This window comes from Microcaecilia unicolor, chromosome 6 (assembly GCF_901765095.1).
Source record: "Microcaecilia unicolor chromosome 6, aMicUni1.1, whole genome shotgun sequence".
NCBI classification, from domain to species: domain Eukaryota; kingdom Metazoa; phylum Chordata; class Amphibia; order Gymnophiona; family Siphonopidae; genus Microcaecilia; species Microcaecilia unicolor.
In genome coordinates, this window is record NC_044036.1 from 93,314,472 (window position 1) to 93,332,952 (window position 18,481).

Sequence of the window (18,481 nt, forward strand, 5' to 3'; positions counted from 1 at the left end):
TCAATTAAAACATTACATTGCTACACTGACATGGACTGACCTGACAGAGGATGTGGTGGAAGTGCTGAGACTTTCTCACTGGGGGCCCAATTGTCCATCCCATTGAAATTTCGTCACCAACAGTTGAAGGATTCAATCGCAGAGGTTGCGCCTGGCTCTTAGCTGGCTCTTAGCTGGTTGAAAGACCTTGAATGTGGGGTGTCAGCTGATTTGTGTAGATCTTACTTAAAATCTTTATATACACAAGAGGCTTTCGGTACCACAGAGAGAAAGGCTATATAAATGGCTTCTGAGACTTTATATATCTCCACGCAGGGCATTTCAAGCGAAATTCACAAACTGGGGGAATTGCCCTAAGTGTGGGGGAGAGTTGGCCACGCTGGGACATACGTTCTGGCGGTACACGTTTATACAACGATTTTGGAAAGATGTGCTAAAGGGCGTGAAGCAGATGTGGAACTGCACTTTAATATATGACCCCCTGCTGCTCTTCAATAATTACAAATACTCGTCTGATCCCCCGGAGGGATTTAAGGGTTTTACTAAGATAGCCATATTCTTTGGGATGACTTCTATTGTGCAATCGTGGAGGCCCACTGCAAGACCTTCGCTACAAGTCTGGAGGTTGCAGTTAATACAACAGATGCGTTTAGACCATTGTGGAGTCACGGACTTTGAGTGTTCCAGGTCTTAAATTTCAGGCAATGTGGGAACTATTGTGGGTTACTCTTCCCCCTAAAGGAAGAAGTTTTTTGTTGAACTTTTAAATAGGATGTGTCATTGTCGAAGGACAAGGGGGGGGGGGTGGGAAGGGGGGCTTGATAGGTTGATGGCCTTGCTATAACCATTGAGCTAGTGGAGGGGGAATGGGGATAAAAGAATGATGATAACATGTTTTCACTAGGTGACAGTCTGTTTCTGAATGCATTATTGTGTCTTGATACTTTGTATTCTGGCATATACAGTTGTATTTGTGTTTTCTGAATTCATCAATAAAAATCATTTGAACATAAAGTTACACAGAGGTGTAAGTACTTAGACTGGAACTTTGTAAGTTTAAGTGCTTTGAAAATGAGCCTTATAGTATCTTTATTGTTGTATTTTTCTTTGTACAGTCACCAACAAAATGATAAAACATTAAAAAAAAAAAAAAAAAAAAAAAAAAGATAGCTGGTCTGACCCCATACCACAATTTTTACCTGTCAGAATGACCAGACACCTGAGTTTTCACACCTCTAATCATATTATCTTGAATCAGCAGTATATGTTCATACTACCGTACATAGTATGAACATATACTGCTGGTTCAAGGTAATAACTCTAAAGACCTCACATCAGATTTTATGGTTTTGCCAACTGAATTTTGTAACTGCTAGGAGCCCTATCTAATACACTTAAAATTTCAAAGTCACTGGAGCTGCTGAATGGTTCTCTGCTACGGTAATTTAGGCTCTCATCACTTATTCTACAAACAGCAGCATATGAGAAGATGTTAGCTGCATAATTTTAAAACAATTCTCTCAAATATTAATTAAACATTTCAGACACCTAACAGTACCTCACACAAAAACTTCTGCCGGTTCTTATTCCCCGCAGCTCGGATATCATAGCTGGGTGTTAGTCTCTTCTTCCCACACCAGGCGTAAAGGAAGTTCTTTATGTCACCCATGGAGGGCAGGTTCTGACTCCTGCTGAATACTGCTTTAAATCCTGGAGAAATATAAAAACATCATTCACTTGGTAAAACAGATTTCACACAGTCAGGTAACTTACAATTGTTTTTACTACAGACACTCATATCAAACAGTTTGTTTTCAATTTTTCTTGGTTCCTGCTTGCTCAAGCAGCAATTCCACTAGTGCAATCCACATTCTCTTGGCTCCACTGTGGTGGAAGAGTAGCCTATGATTAGTGCAGTGGCTTGAGAACCAAGGGAACTGGGTTCGATTCCCAGTATAGCTTCATGCGACTCTGGGCAAGTCACTTAACGATCCACTGTCCCAGGTACAAAATAATTACTTGTATACAATATGTGAACCACTTTGATTGTAAACACAGAAAGGCGGTACAGTAGGAAGCTGATTATCTGAACACCGATCATCCGGATGTCCAATTATCTGGACCGCACCCTCTAGTCTCCAATTCCCACAGATAGTTGAAAAATAAAAATTGCTCACCAGAAGGATGCGGAACCACCGTCTGGAGGTGGATAGAACGAAGCCCCCGCAAAGCACCACTGTATCACAAGTGTCTGCGTGACATGTGTGGTCATATATACGTGCATGTGAATCATGGAAATCACTAATTACCTGATAATCTGTCTGCCTTCTGATTTATTGAATTGATTATATCCATTATGTTTCACTTGCTCTTTAAGTAACCAATTGTTTATCTACTCTTGATTGGCACTTGTTATGATGATATATTATTGTAAGCCGCATTGAGTCTGCAAACAGGTGGAAAAATGTGGGATACAAATGCAACAAATATATATATATATATATATATATATATATATATATATATATATATATATATATAAGGCTCACGCTACTCAGTGGAACTTCGAAAGGGACTTTCTATCCAGCTCCAAACAGTGCCGTAGCCTTCTGGTGAGAAATTTTAATATTCAAAAGTTTTTGGTTTTTTTTTGTTACATTTGTACCCCGTGCTTTCCCACTCATGGCAGGCTCAATGCGGCTTACATGGGGCAGTGGAGTTTTTACCAATTATCTGGACTACCCCCTGCAGAAGATAGTCTGGATAATTGGTGTAGTACTGTATATCAAATCCCACCCCCTTTCTGCAAATTAAACAGCAATAGACATAAAAAGTGTATCTACACAATACTTAATGCAGCTCCCTGCATTTAACCTTTATGCTGCACCCTTATGCTGAATATTCCCATTTGGCCTCCGCACCCGCGTTTTCTTCGCTTTGCAATTCTGGGTCAACACTTTCAGTTCCAAGTGATGCCGTTCAGGCTAGCTACAGCGCCCAGAACCTTTTCCAAGGTTATGGTGGTAGCCGTATTTCTGAGAAAAGAAGGGATCGGGGTGCATTCCTATCTGGATGACTAGCTGATCAGGGCTTTGACAGAACAGGAAGGTTGAAGTCACCTCCAGGGTCATTGCACTTTTGCAGTCTCTAGATTGGGTTATTAATCTACCCAAGTCATCCTGTCCCAACAGAGACTCTAGAATATCTGGGAGTTCGATTTAACACAACACAAGGCAGTTTCAGAAGCAAATTCGCCACTTGTTGCGAATCATAACCCCCACTCTTGGGATTATGTTCAGGGGCTATGCTCTATGGCAGCGACCTTGGAGGTGGTACCTTGGGCCACAGCTCACATGCGCCCTCTCCAGCAATCTTGTCCCATTGGTCACCAGTTTCTCAGGATTACAATTTGCGTCTCCTAGGAACACCTCTAGCGAAACGCAGTATGTCGTAGTGGCTTCAACCGAGCAATCTCCCTCAGGGTGTGTCTCTGGTGTCTCCACTTTGGGTAGTTGTACTGACCAATGCCAGCCCGATAGGTTAGGGAGCTCATTGTCTTTAGCACACTGACCAAGGACTATGGAACCACACTGAATTGCTCTGGCAGATCGACTGGAGCTCAGAGCGGTTCGCAATGCTCTTCGGGCTTTTCAATCTATTCTGGAGGACAAACTGGTTCATGTTCTCTCAGACAACATGACTACAGTGGCCTACATGAACAGGAAGGGCAGCACTCGCAGTCTTCCTCTGGCAACAGAAGTGTCTCTTTATTAGGGCAGAGATGCATTTACAGCAGCTTTCAGCCACTCACATAGTGGGAACTCTCAATCTGCAAGTGGATTTCCTCAGCAGGAACTCCCTGGACCCAGAGGAATAGGAGCTGTTGCTGGACACTTTCCATCGCAATTTGGACACACTGAACCAGCAGCTGTACTAAGTTTCCAGCCATGCAGAATCTGCAGCGCCTGCCTGCTGGCATTTCTGACCACATAGCGGGGGGGGGGGGGGGGGGGTGTGCTGCCAAATTCCCTCAGCCCAAAGTCCAGGCAGCCCCGATGCTCCCTGGCTCTACTGGGATCCTAATTGGGGAAATTGCGAGTAAAAGATATTTCCCCAATTAAGCTCTGTGCAGTTACTTTTTCTTTTTAGAGCTCTTAAAGCTGCAGAAGCAGCAAAACAGTTCTATTCCCTACACAGACAGGCTCAAAAAAGGAAAAAACAAAAAAAAGGAACCTGGAGTTTCAGAAGAGACTGGGTTAAGTCCACGTGGTGCCGTGGTCATGATCAGCAAAGTGGGGAGCTAGGCCGGGGATTCAGGGCACAGAACAGCAAACTACCACTGCTGAAGGTAGAGAAAAACACTGGAATCTTCCAGGGGGCACGGTGAGGTCACTGGTAGAATCTAGTCATTTCTCTAACTCCACCTGCTGGTAGGAAGAGATGATAACCCATTTGAGATGGATTGAGAAAAATTTTTTTTTTTTTTAAATTTTTAAGCACTGAAAAGGAAGCAGAGGGCACACCCAGTCTTCAGAACAGTGTCGTTGACTAAAGAAAATAAAATTAGCAAGACAGTTTCTCCTTTCTTAGCATCAGCTGCACTGTTCTAAACCAATGGGATGTACTGAAGCAGACCTACTGAACAGGGCAAAACAAGACCCCCCCCCCCCCCCCGAATGACAACTCTGGCCAGCATGTCCTATCTGTAATGCTTAGCAAACAAATGAAGCGACAACCAATTCACCACCCTACAGATCTCCTCGGGGGATACAGCCTGGGCCTCCACACAAGAAGCGGCCTGAGCCTTAGTAGAGTGAGCTTTGAGCCTATGAGCCACTGGTCAATTCTTGCCGATGTAAGCGGACTCAATAGCCACCTTAATCCACCTTGCAGTGGAGGCCTCCTGGCTCTTCCGAATGCCATGGAAAAGTACAAAGAGGTGGTCCAAGAGACAAAACTCGTTCATCTCCTGGAAGCACTTGAGCAGCATCCTCCGGACATCCAGTTCATGAAACCTCCAACCCTTTGGTGATGATCCCTGCGTCACCATGGAGGGCAAACAAACTTCCTGATTCACAAAGAACAAATTACCACCTTCGGAAAAAGGAAGGTACCATGCACAAGGACACAAAATCCTTTGAGGAGAGATGGGAATCCCAACACGACAGAGCCTGTAATTCAGAAATCCTCCTAGCAGAGGTGATGGCCACCAAAAGCAATGTCTTGAGGGTTAGATCCTTGCTGAAAGCCAAGCACAGGGGCTAAAACGGATCCTCGGACAGCACTCAGAGGACCAGACTGAGGTCCCAAGAAGGAAAGGAAGGACAAAGAGGGGGGCACAGATGTGCCATCCATTTCAGAAACTCAGCTACCCCTTTAAGCAAAGCCAGAGAGCCTCCCCTTCTCCCAAAAGCTGGAAAACGCAGTCATTTGAACCCTCGGGGAGCTCAAGGCCAGCCCCTGTTCCAGAAACCTGAGCCCTACAGAGAGAGAGGAGCCGTACCCTGCATAAGGATTCAAATAAAAGCCAGACCCTGACATAAGCAAGGGACAGAGGACTTCGTTGAGTGAAGCAGTGTAGAAAGCACTGCAGGAGAAAATCCACAATTCTCTAATCGTTGCCTCTCAATGGCCATACCGTAAGCCAAAAGGGCTCCAGATCCTCCGTCGCTAGTGGCATAACTCTGCTTCAACAAGCAATCAATTAGAGGCCATGGAGGAAGACTTTTTTTGGGGGGTGGGGGGGATCCACTACCGGGCCAAGACTGTACCAGGACATCTATGCTGTGAAAGACCGGGTCCCTCCGATGACTGAAAAGGGCTCCACCTTCACATCGGCTCTGGACGCTATCAAGTCGAACTGAGGAGGCCCGAAGTGGTCTACAAGGAACTGGAAGACCTGAAGTCCTAATTCCCATTCTCACATATCCAGGAGAGAGCGACTGAGAAAGTCGGCCTGTATATTGTTTTTGCCTGCAATACAGACCATTGAGAGAACCTGCAGATGCATCTCTGCCCACTGACAGAGACTCTCCACCTCCAAGGCGACCACCAGACTTCTGGATATGCCATCGCCATGGTGCTGTCCGACAGCACTGACTGCTTCCTCTTCCACGAGTATCTGAATCTCCTGCAGAACCAGATGAACCCCCTAGGTCTTCAGGTGGTTCATAAACCAGGACACCTCCTGGCTTGACTAGGTGCTCTGAGCCACATGCCCAAGACAATAAGCTGCCCAACCAAGGAGTCACACATCCGCAGTGACCAGCTGAGGAGGATTCAGAGGGTCCCCTCTCAAAAGGTTTACAGGACTGTCCCACCAGGCCAGACTGATCCATGCCCTGGGCGAGAGCACGCGAGAACAATGGAAATCCTGAGAATGAAGCACCCACCGGGATAATAGGGCTTGCTGTAATGGACGCAAGTAAGCCCTCTCCCATGACACCACCTCTAGAGTTGCAGCCACGGAGCCCAAGAGCTGTAAGTAATCCGAGACGGTGGGCTCCGAGACATTGCACAACTGGCACAACTGTGACCGGAGCATCTCTGCCTGCTCCTCCCGGAAGAAAAATCATCCCTTTGGCCCACCCTTCTAGAAACCCCTAAAAACACCCTACAACAGAAGGAGAGAAGAGTGGGCTAGCCTCATCTCATTGTGAAGCTAGGATGCACTGGATGCCCGAGCTGACCAGGAAGAGGACTTCCTGTCCGTGTGAATGGAACTGAAGTCAGGACTTCTGTTCATATTGCCAATGGCCAGTTCTGTACTGCCTGCTCTCCCAAAACCAACTATGGGAGCCCCTCCCCCCAAAGATCAGCAAGTGGAGGACTTCAGCTTATCCTCAGGCAAGCGCTGAGGCTTAGTCTCACCCAGTTCTTAGGTTACTGAAATACTCCCCAAAGAGACTTAGAAGCTGCATCTGCCAACCAATACCTCAACCAGAGTTGCCTATGAGCCATAACTGCTAAAGACATGCCCCTGGCCATAGTGCAGAGCATACTGTAAATAGCATCTACCAAGTAAGCCAAACCAGCCTCCCACTAGGTGGAATGGGGGTCCTTCTTGTGTCCCAGACTTCTGATGCCATTTCAGGCAGGCTCTCGTCACAAAAGAGCTGCAAATGATCATCTAGAGGCCCAGGGAAGCTACCTGAAAAGCACACAAACGCATTTTGCAGCTTTGGATCCTGCAGATGTTTTAGGAAAATTTCCCCTTCCACCACCAGGGTAGTCTTCTTAGTCACCGCTGTAACAAGGGAATCCACTCTGGGGAGAAAGAGCATCTTCTTCTCTTCAGGAACTAAGGGATACAGGTACCATGGCCCATCTTGTAAGGAACACAAAAAGTTTGTCACATACTTTCTGGAATCTCCATTATCCCAATTGCAGAAGACTTAAATTTAAATCAATATATGCATCTAGTTTCTCCTACATTTGTACGCAACGTTGGAACGCACTGCCAAATGCCATAAAAACAACACAAGATTTGGCAGCCTTCCGGAAACTATTAAAGACTAACCTGTTCAGAGAGACTTATCAAAAGGACCCTTCTTAAAAAACAGGACATCAGAACTGTACCAGAATTAGTTAACATTGAATTATTCTTATTTTGGTTACTTTATCATATTGCCATTACTGAACGCTTTTCACTACCCTTAATTTCAGCACCTGATATGTTTTGATTACCGATTTTATTCTAATTTACTGTGTACTCTATATACTCTGATTGGAACATTCTTTTGTATTTCTTATTCCGGAAATGGTAATCGCCATTACGATATTTGTAAGCCACATTGAGCCTGCAAAGAGGTGGGAAAATGTGGGATATAAATGCAGAAAATAAATAAATCTTACCTTAAACCCTGCATCTGGAGTGACCCACTCTGCTGTAATCAGATCCTGAATATGGTGAAATTAGGCCTTACCTGCTAATTTTCTTTCCTCTAGACCCTCCAGACCGGTCAAGACGCTTGGGTTATGCATGCCTACCAGCAGAGGGAGACTGAGAACACTAACTTCAAACTGAGTACATATAACCTGTGCTAGCCCTCTATCTCCAGTATACACTTAGCAAAGCAGAGAAACAAATCCCTGGAACAGTAACTCTGAAACTAATGAAACCCCTGTACCTGGAAAACTAACAGTTAAACACCAACAGTGTGCTTAACCAGATGAAACGCCCAGGCGTCCCACTCTGCAGAATATTAGAGTCAAAGAAAATTCTCCGACCATACTGAATATAAATGAACAGACATAGCAGAACACGGCTCAAAATACTTCTGATAATTGACACGGCTGAAAAATACTTCTGATAAGAGACAGGGCGGGCTCTTGACCGGTCTGGAGGGTCTAGAGGAAAGAAAATTAGCAGGTAAGGCCTAATTTCACCTTCCTCAGCAACCCTCCAGACCGGTCAAGACGCTTGGGAAGTACCAAAGCAGTAGACACATTAAGGGTGGGACCCACGAAAAGCAGAAGACAACACAGCCGCTCCAAACCGAGCATCCTCTTTTGCCTGCACATCAATCCTATAATGCTTTACAAAAGAATGAATGGACGACCACGCCGCCGCCTTACAAATGTCCTGCGGAGGAATAAAACTACTTTCCGCCCAAGAAGCGGCTACCCCCCGAGTAGAGTGTGCCTTCAGTACCGAGGGAACTGCCCGACGCTTCAACAAATACGCCGAGGCAATAGTCTCCTTCAACCATCTAGCCAGAGTAGCCTTGGAAGCCGCTTCCCCCTTTCTGGGACCTCCAAACAAAATGAACAAACGATCCGACGCTCGGAAGGCCTGCGTTCTGCTCAAATACGACCGCAAGATGCGTCGAACGTCCAACTTAGCCAGACGACGTTGAGAGAGATCACCAGACCTATCCCCCAACACTGGTAACGAGATCACCTGATTTACATGAAAGGAGGATACCACCTTAGGAACAAACGAAGGAACTGTCCGCAAAGTCACTTTCTCCTTAGCCAAGGAGAGAAAAGGCTCTCTACAAGACAAAGCCTGTAGCTCCGAAATTCTACGCGCCGACGTAATGGCCACCAGAAACACTGTCTTTAAAGTAAGATCTTTACACGAGATGGAAGCCAACGGTTCAAACGGAGGGCCTACCAGAGCCTCCAAGACCAAATTCAAATCCCAAGGCGGAACCGTCGGCCGACGAGGCGGACGAAGCAACTTGACAGCTTTCAAGAACCGGCCCACGTCCGGCGAAGCCGCCAAGGAAAACCCCTGAATCTTTCCCCGGAAACAAGACAACGCTGAAACCTGTACTTTCAGGGAGGAGAGCGAGAGCCCCCTGTCAAGACCGTCCTGCAGGAACTCCAAAACTTCCGCGACCGAAACACGTAGAGGAACATAATCCCGCTCTTGACACCAGTTCTCAAAAATGCGCCACACCCGCACATAAGCCAAAGAAGTAGACCTCTTACGAGAGCGCAACATGGTATCAATTACCCTGGCCGAAAAACCTTTCTTCCTTAATCTGAGCCTCTCAAGAGCCAGGCCGTAAGCGAGAATGGAGCAGGGTCGGCCATCTCGATCGGCCCCTGAACCAATCTCACCCTGGGCCCCAACGGAATCGGAGCCTGCACTAATAACCGAACCAGGTCTCCGTACCACGGACGTCGAGGCCAATTGGGCGCAATCAGAACCACTAGACCTGCATGGCGCCCGATCCGCTGCACCACGCGGCCCACCAGCGGCCACGGCGGGAATACATAGAGCAACTGTTGAGTCGGCCACGGGAGCACTAACGCGTCGATGCCCTCGGCCCGAGGATCTCTTCGACGACTGAAGAAGCGAGCGACCTGAGCATTGTCGGCCGATGCCATGAGATCCAGCACCGGCCGACCCCATGCCAACACCAGACGATTGAACACTGAGGGATGGAGGGACCACTCCCCGGGGTCTAACGTGTGCCTGCTTAGAAAATCCGCGCTCACGTTGTCCACCCCTGCCACGTGTCCCGCCGAGAGACCCTGAAGATGAGCTTCTGCCCACAACATTAACTCCGCTGCCTCCACAGCTAACGCTTGGCTCTTCGTTCCCCCCTGCCGATTTACATATGCGACGGCCGTGGCATTGTCGGAAAGAACCCTGACTGCCTTGCCTTCTAACAGGCTGTGAAAGGACCGAAGAGCCAACCGAATTGCTCGAGTCTCCAGGCGATTGATGGACCAAGATGCTTCCTCCAACGTCCATCGGCCCTGGGCTACCTGACCCAGGCAATGCGCTCCCCAGCCCGAGAGACTCGCATCCGTGGTCAGCACTGTCCAATTGGGAGCGTCCAGCGACATGCCCTTCGCTAGATTCGGCGAGTGGAGCCACCAGCGGAGGCTGCGACGGGCAACCCCCGACAGAGGGAAACTCTCCTCCAGGTCCTGAGACTGCGGGGACCAACGAGACAACAAGGCTCTCTGTAAGTCTCTCATATGGGCCCTGGCCCAAGGAACCACCTCTATTGTTGCTGCCATCAGCCCCAACACCTGAAGATACGCCCGAGCCGAAGGCGCCCTCTGCGCTCGGAGCAGACGGATCTGTCCCTGCAGCTTGGAAATGCGAGGAGCTGTCAAAAACACCCGGCCCTTCTTCGTGTCGAAGCGAACTCCCAGATACTCTAGGGACTGGGAAGGCACCAGGTGACACTTTGCCAGATTGACCACCCAACCGAGCGACTGTAAGAAGGTCACCACACGGCCGGTGGCCTCCTCGCTCTCTGACCTTGATTTGGCCCGAATCAACCAGTCGTCCAGATACGGATGAACCAAAATGCCCTGCAAGCGTAGCGCCGCCGCCACCACCACCATCACCTTGGAGAAGGTGCGAGGCGCAGTCGCCAGACCGAATGGAAGCGCACAAAACTGAAAATGTCTCCCTAAGACCACAAAGCGAAGAAAACGCTGGTGCGCCTCTAGAATGGGAATGTGTAAGTAAGCCTCTGTCAGGTCTAGAGACGTCAGAAACTCTCCTTCTTGCACCGCTACAATAACTGAGCGCAATGTCTCCATCCGAAAGGAGGGAACCTTTAGAGCAGCATTGACCTTCTTGAGGTCTAAAATGGGCCGGAAGGCACCCTCTTCCTTCTTGGGCACCACGAAGTAAATGGAGTAACAGCCCGTACCCCTTTCTAACCTTGGGACAGGTACCACCGCCCCTAAATCGATTAGACGCGACAGAGTGGTCCGTACTGCTCTTGCCTTGTATCTTGAATGACAGGGAGACACGAGAAAGAAATCGGAGAGGGGACTGTCGAATTCTAGGGCGTACCCGTCTCGCACTATCTGTAGGACCCACTGGTCTGACGTAATCTGGACCCACCTCTGGTAAAACAAGCGCAAGCGAGCCCCCACGCGAACCAGAGGCTGGGTCCCCAAACCATCATTGAGACCCACGGGACGTACCGGACGCTCCCGAAGAGAAGCCTCGCCCCCCGCGACGGCCACCTCGAAAGGGCTGGGTTCTCTGGAAAAACCGACCCCTAGTCCCCCCAGAAGACCTACCGGGCCGATAACGTCTAGCCTCCTGAAAACGCCCCCGCCCTGCTGCCCCCTTAGACACCTTGGGACGAAGCTCAGGAAGCCGGGGGGCCTTAGCATCACCCAGACCCCTCACCAACTTATCCAATTCCTCCCCGAAGAGCAGAGAGCCCCTAAAAGGGAGGGAACAAAGTTTAGTCTTGGAGGCGGCATCGGCCACCCAGCCCCGCAACCACAGGGCCCGCCTAGCTGCCACCGCAAAGGTCATGTTCTTAGCAGATGCCCTCAACAAATCGTACAGCGCATCCGCCAAGAACGACGACCCCATCTCCAACTTGGCCAGATCTTGAACAAGAGAAGCCCTATCAGCCTGCGGGCTATCCAGGAGCCTCTCCGCCCAGCGAAAACAGGCCCGAGCCACCAGACCTCCACAAACAGACGCTTGAAGCGCCAAGGCAGACAGATCAAAACTCCGCTTTAGAAAGGTCTCCAATTTCCTATCCTGAGGGTCCCGCAACGCGGCCCCCCCATCCACTGGAATAGCAGTAGCCTTAGTCACTGCCGTCACCACGGCATCCACCGTCGGGGGCCTGAGAGACTCTCTGTCCTCCTGAGGAATAGGATAGAGCTTGGTCATAGCCCGAGCCACCTTACACTGAGCCTCCGGCGAATGCCACTCCTGCGTGATCATGTCTCTCAAGTCCGCATTCATAGGGAAAGAACGAGAGACCCGCCTGATCCCCTTAACCAAAGGATCCACCTGCTTCCCATCCCCAATGGGAGCCGCCGCAGGATCAAACCTTAAAGTGGCGGACACCTGCTCAATGAGGTCAGATAATTCATCCCTGTGAAAAATCCTAACCACAGAGGGGTCTTCCCCAGGCAAAGACAGGTCCCCATCCTGCCCTGCCACCGACCCCTCCTCCTCTTCCAGGGGGCTAAAATCACCCTCAGAATCCGGAGGGGAAAAGACCTCTACCTCTTCCGAGCACTCCACTCGAGGTCTTTTAGCGGTAGCCCCCCCCAATCTAGGACTAAGGGACTCCGCACCCGATGGTCCCGCCTTCCAAGCCTGAAATAAACTCCAAACAAACTCTGGAGGGAACCCCGTGCTGCCCGAGGCCTCCCCCCCAGCGGGACTCGGAATCGGGAGAGACTGAGGCCCCACGACCGTCTCAGCGCTCAAAAGGCCTGAATCCAAGATGGCGGCGGTTCCCGCCAAAATCGGAACCGCCGCTGAAGCGCCAAACTGAGCCGCCGCAACCTCCTGCGATCCCGCCGAAGGAACCTCCGCTGCTAACACCGGTGGCGCGGGGGATAGGGCCTTGGGCTCTCCACAGAACCGGCAGGAACCGCCAGCCGCGTCTACACCCCGACGCGCACACAGCCGGCAACGAAGCAACTTTCCTGACATACTCGCGCCTCAGAAAACAGCTGATTACAACAACCGGCGAACAGCAAATAAAAGAAAAAGCACTCACCGGCGCTTAATTAGTGGCTCAGCTCTCCCAGACCAGCTGAACACCTCCAGAAACACCGGAGTGCAGCTCCTGCAGCTCTCCACACGAGGTGTGCTCTTTTTTTTTTTTTTTTTTTTTTTTTTTTAAACTTTATTTGAGCCCTGCTGCTATTATCTGTATGGCACTCAAGGCTGCAGGATTAACACTGCAGCCGAGGCACAACGCTGCCCAAAACGGGAGAGCCAGTCGGGGGGAGGGACCCGGCCACCCGGGTGTGACACCCCAGAGGGGACAATGGCAGGCCCCACCGGACCTACCAACCCCTTGCACACCACAGCTATTCCAGGCACAGGGATTAACACTGTTCTTCCATCAATCTATCCCCAGAAACCAACTGAAGATTAACTAATCTCACAACAAGGACCTAAATCCTACCAGACCGGACAAGCTGCACAGGCTGCATGTCTACCCTCTGCTGAGACTGAGAAAATACTGGAGATAGAGGGCTAGCACAGGTTATATGTACTCAGTTTGAAGTTAGTGTTCTCAGTCTCCCTCTGCTGGTAGGCATGCATAACCCAAGCGTCTTGACCGGTCTGGAGGGTTGCTGAGGAACAGGGTGAATGGGAAAGGCCCTTCATAATGGAACAAGGGCGTGACCCAGATGCTAAAGCTGCTGGCTCCCCAATGAACAGGACAGCCAAAGCCTCAGTAATCAGAGTACTCAAATTTGTCTTTATGAAACAGTCTCAGCACCCACTCTCCACTGCCTGCCTGTTGGAATAACATGGCTGCCATTCCTGCTATCTACAGAAAAGAACTGCAGTTTGGTCCAACAGGGGAGCCTGAAGCTACCACTAAATCCAACTATTGCACACTGTCCTCCGAACACCTTTGCTGGTATTCTCACCCACATCCAATCTGTACACGCCACAGCGCCCCGACAAACCACTTTACCACCTCTGAAGATGCCATTTTCCAGACTATCTGAAGCAGCTTGCACATGCCTTGGGCAAGTACCCCTGCATCTCTCAAGCACAGCCCATAACACAGTTCTGAGTTCAGACAGCTGGACTTACAACTGCCGGTCCCCCCACCCCCAACACCACCTGCATTAGTAAAGCTGAAGAGAAGCAAGTTTCCTAATAGACACGGATCAACATCCTTCCCAGGGCAGAAACCCAGATGGAACCCTAAGAATTTAATGTAATCTCTGTGGGATTTTTGTTGTTGTTTTTACAGTTGTTCTGCTCACACAGGAGAGAAGACAAAGAGAGCAGGGAGTGGGGGAGGTCCATGGGCAACACAGACAGTGACCTGAAGACCTCCAGATATGACTGTGAAAACCAGGCACCTGCAAAGCTCAACTGGAAACCAGTTGACCAATTGGACCAGAAGCAAAGCACTCAGAACCAGAGGCTGAATAGCATGTCCATCCACCTGCTGAAGAAAGAAAATAACAAACAGCTGGACAATATGATTGCAAGTATATGTCTCAGCTCAGTGTTAGAAATTCTCTCTCTACCTGCTGGTTATTATTATTATACCAGGATTTATATTACACCTATTACGACAGGAGATACTAGATCAGAAATCTAGGAATTAGAAAATTCAAAATGTAACCAATACTAACAATAGAGAGTCCAACATGCCTGTCCATTTCAATTACAACTAGAGGATACAGAATCAATAGCATGAAATAAAAAAAGATTTTAGTTTCTTCCTAAATAATAAATAATGTTGACAAGCTCTCAGAGAACAGTAAAAAATTCTATAATGTAGCCATCTGATATTGTAAAGAGGAGGAAAAATGCTTAATTTATTTTATCCCACTTGCGTTTGGAAAACCCAATAAGAATTGATTACGAGTGTTATATCTGGACCTTTCATTCCGCAAAAGTATAGCCAAATTTATCATATAAGAAGGTACCTCACCAAACAAGATTTTAAAAACCATAACATTCAAATTAAAATGAATATGGGCTATCATTGGCAACCAGTGTAATTTTAAATAGAAGTTTTTAACAATCATATTTTGACAAACCGTAAATCAATCTCAAGGCTATATTCTGTAACAACTGTAAACGATTAATGTTTCAGAATAAACCAAAACAAGATTATAATCATCAAATCGGGACAATAATAGAGACTGAACTAGGGTCCTAAATATATCTCTATTAAAAAATTTTCTAATGGATCTTAATTTCCTAAGGGCATGAAAATATGTTTTTCACTATATTAGATATTCCCTAGTTTTCTTTGTCTCTACACCCTTATTCCTCTGTCCCTCCTGTCAGAAATCCCTTGATCTCCCCTTCCATCCTAGCATCAGGCATAAATACCCCCCCCATCCCCAATAGAAATTGAAATAAATTAAGCATGCAAGAAATGTCAATAAATGAAATCAAATTACACAATGTACAAATTTTAATATGCCAATATAGTAAGACATGCCACATAATTGCTAATTTTTTTAAAACTCCAACAAGAGCATAGGAGAGGGGAAAAGGATTATGACTATTACTGTGACTGGTCAACACCATTCAGAGCAAAGTTTTGAAGGCAGTAAGCATTAATGTGCACTACCAGCAAAAATGTGCCAGCTTCTGCAAATTAACATGGAAGACGGCACAACCCAAGAGAAAGGGTGGGCTACCATATGGAAGGATTTGACCACAATCCCAAAAGGTCACAAGGGTGAAACCAGGAAAGTGAAGGGGCCATAAATGCCATATAAAATGTTGCACCCAGAACCAAAGAAGCCTATTTTGGGAAGCCATGCAAATGAATCTGAAAAGGGAGGGGGAGGAGACAACTCTCTCAGAATTGGCATGTGCTAGGCTCCTATACTGAAAACTTGGTGGGGATGTCGCACCAAACAAAAAGTGGCCTTATTAAGGGTCATGGATATGTATGATGCTTTTCTGTAGTACAACCAAAGTAATTTACTTATACGCAAGCACCCTCCCTGTCCCTAGTGGGATCACAGTCTAAGTTTTATACCTGAGGCAACGGAGGGTTCAGCGACTTGTTCAGGGTCACACAGGTATTCCTGCTGGAATTTTGCATGAATGCGGAGCACAGAATTCCACATGTCTGTGCAGAGTCTGCACTCAGAGGTTGGTTGGTTGGTTGGTTGGATGGATGGCCTCCACACCGCCCCCCCCCCCACCCCTGATTCTTGGTGGACCCTCCCCAGCCTGTGGCAAGAGCAGGCAGGCTGGCTCCCCCGCCACCGTCCCAAGCCTACCATCTGGTGGCCTCTTCGGGGGCAAGAAAGATCCCTATTCTTTACTGCCCATTGCTGTGCTCTCAAGCTCACGTTTTTTCAAAATGGCCACAGGAAGTCTCGGTGGCCATTTGGAAAAAGCAGCAACACCTCCAACCTCTTTGGCGGCACCAGCCCAAACCAGAGGCAGCAGGCAGGAAAGTGTGGTGTTCTTTCCTGCCCCGAAGAGGTACTCCAGTGCAGCTCCTATCTTATAGGTGAACGCAGGCTGAAAACAAAAATATTGATGGCTTGTGGGTGCAGGCAGGGAGGGAGCTGTAAAAAATGAAGGAAAAAAAAAGTGGATGCTATATGTGCATAATAAGTAGGTGGAAGGAGCTGTGGGTGGAGAGAGGGGGGCTGTACAAAAAAAATGGGGTGGATGCTATATATGTGGGTGAGTGTGGAGATAGGGGGCTTTAAAAAAAGTGGCTATTGTGGGTGGAAGGAGGGGGCTGTAAAAAAGTGGATGCTGTGTGTAGAACATAGTAGATGACGGCAGAAAAAGACCTGCATGGTCCATCCAGTCTGCCCAACAAGATAAACTCAAATGTGCTACTTTTTGTGTATACCTTACCTTGATTTTTACCTGTCCTTTTCAGGGCCCAGACCGTGTAAGTCTGCCCGGCACTATCCCCGCCTCCCAACCACCAGTCCCGCCTCCCACCACCGGCTCTGGCACAGACCGTGTAAGTCTGCTCGGCACTATCCCCGCCTCCGGCCACCCAATAGGCAAGGCTGCAAAAAAAAAAAAGTGGATGGGGGATAAAAAAGTTTGAGGACAAGGTGGGTTCTGTAAAGGTGGATGCTATGTGTGAGTGCAGGGAGGGGTCTGGAAAAGTATGGATGTGTGTGCTGGGAATATAGATGTATCTGTGCACGGGGGGGGGGGGGGGCTGTAATAATGGTTAAATTATGACAAACTTGTAGAAATTGCAGTGGGGACTGAACCCAATTCTCCTGGTTCTCGGCCTACGTCTACTCTTCCTTTGGAAACCAGAGATGGAAAAGGGGCGACCACGAGGGACCATTAAGAAACATTTGAAGAAGACACATTTCGCTTTCGAAACAAGATACGCATATACAACTACAACTATCTATTCCGATGTTTTTTTTGAACACCATAACAAAAGCACATCATGACCTCAAAGCCTTCACTTTCTTTTACACTTGTTACAGTTTCACGTAAAACGTTCTCTCAGTAAGTAGCTTGGGAAAAGGAAAACGAACCTCACCCAAACAGAAAACGTAGCTCCGAAAGGCCACTGCCGGCTTTGTAAGCCTGTCGCGTGGGCTCAGTTTTTGCAAACAACCAACCCTCAATCTTTACACTCCAGGATCTAGGCCTCGGCAAACCCTCCGGCCCACCACGTGAGACAAAGACACTACTACAAGCAGGCACCGGGCAAAGCCCGGACGCGCATACACCCATTGTCATTTATTTCTCCCTATCGCCCACGTGGCTAACTCACTTGCCCAAGCCTCTTCCGCTTGCTCTCCGTAACGACCAGGCCGCACCAGCACAACAGGGCCGACAATGCGGAATCCCGCCGAGGAATACAATGAGCATGCGCGCCGCAGAAAAAGAAGAAAGCTTTCCCCGCAGCGGAGGATAAGATAGCTGAATGCTGCTGAATATGGCAGGCACCATGCAGCTGCAGTAAAGGCCAACGAGTCTGTGTGCTCTGGAAGAGGAAGCGGGAGAGAGACTTCCCCCCAGCGGTAAGGGGGAGTCAGTGCAAGCAGGGGCTGTGTGCATTATGTCACCTCAAAGAGGTGTCATTTTCTTTTGCATGCAGAGTTGTCCTGCTTAAGTTGCACTCAAGCCCAGAGTTTACGCATAAGAAACATAGGCAACCAGCGCTGTACCAAGGGTTCTTTCTGAGCTGTGCAGTCCCAAATTTTTTATTGTAAGCTGGGCCCCAGCTAACCCAAACACGTACATTCCAAAAGCTGAGATATTCCAATCACTAAATAGAAAATCATTTTTTCTACCTTTGTTGTCTGATCAGTTTATTTTTCTAATTATATTATTCACGTGGACTCTCATTTGGACCACAATACATAGTATATGCAGCACTACTACTACTACTACTTAGCATTTCTATAGCGCTGCCAGGGTTACGCAGCGCTGTACAAGTTTAACACGGGGAAGGACCGTCCCTGATCAAAAGAGCTTACAATCTAAAGGTTACAAACTATGTAGTCAGTGTAGGTATCAAGAGTGGGGAAGGTGGTTATGCGCCAAAAGCAAGGGAGAAGAGATGGG

At 48.3% G+C, this 18,481-nt stretch overlaps 1 protein-coding gene across 2 annotated transcripts in view; it reads right to left on the reverse strand.

Moving 5' to 3' along the window:
• Positions 1 to 17,848, reverse strand: part of DHX9 (DExH-box helicase 9) — a 334,908-nt gene extending 317,060 nt beyond the window's left edge. For both annotated transcript variants that reach the window (XM_030205460.1, XM_030205459.1), the window contains exons 1-2: positions 17,685 to 17,848; positions 1,559 to 1,710 (exon numbers count right to left, since the gene is read on the reverse strand). In XM_030205460.1, the coding sequence (XP_030061320.1) occupies positions 1,559 to 1,669 (111 nt within the window). In that variant the 5' untranslated portion in view covers positions 1,670 to 1,710; positions 17,685 to 17,848. The remainder of the gene's footprint in view (positions 1 to 1,558; positions 1,711 to 17,684) is intronic.
• Between the last annotated feature and the right edge of the window lie 633 nt (positions 17,849 to 18,481).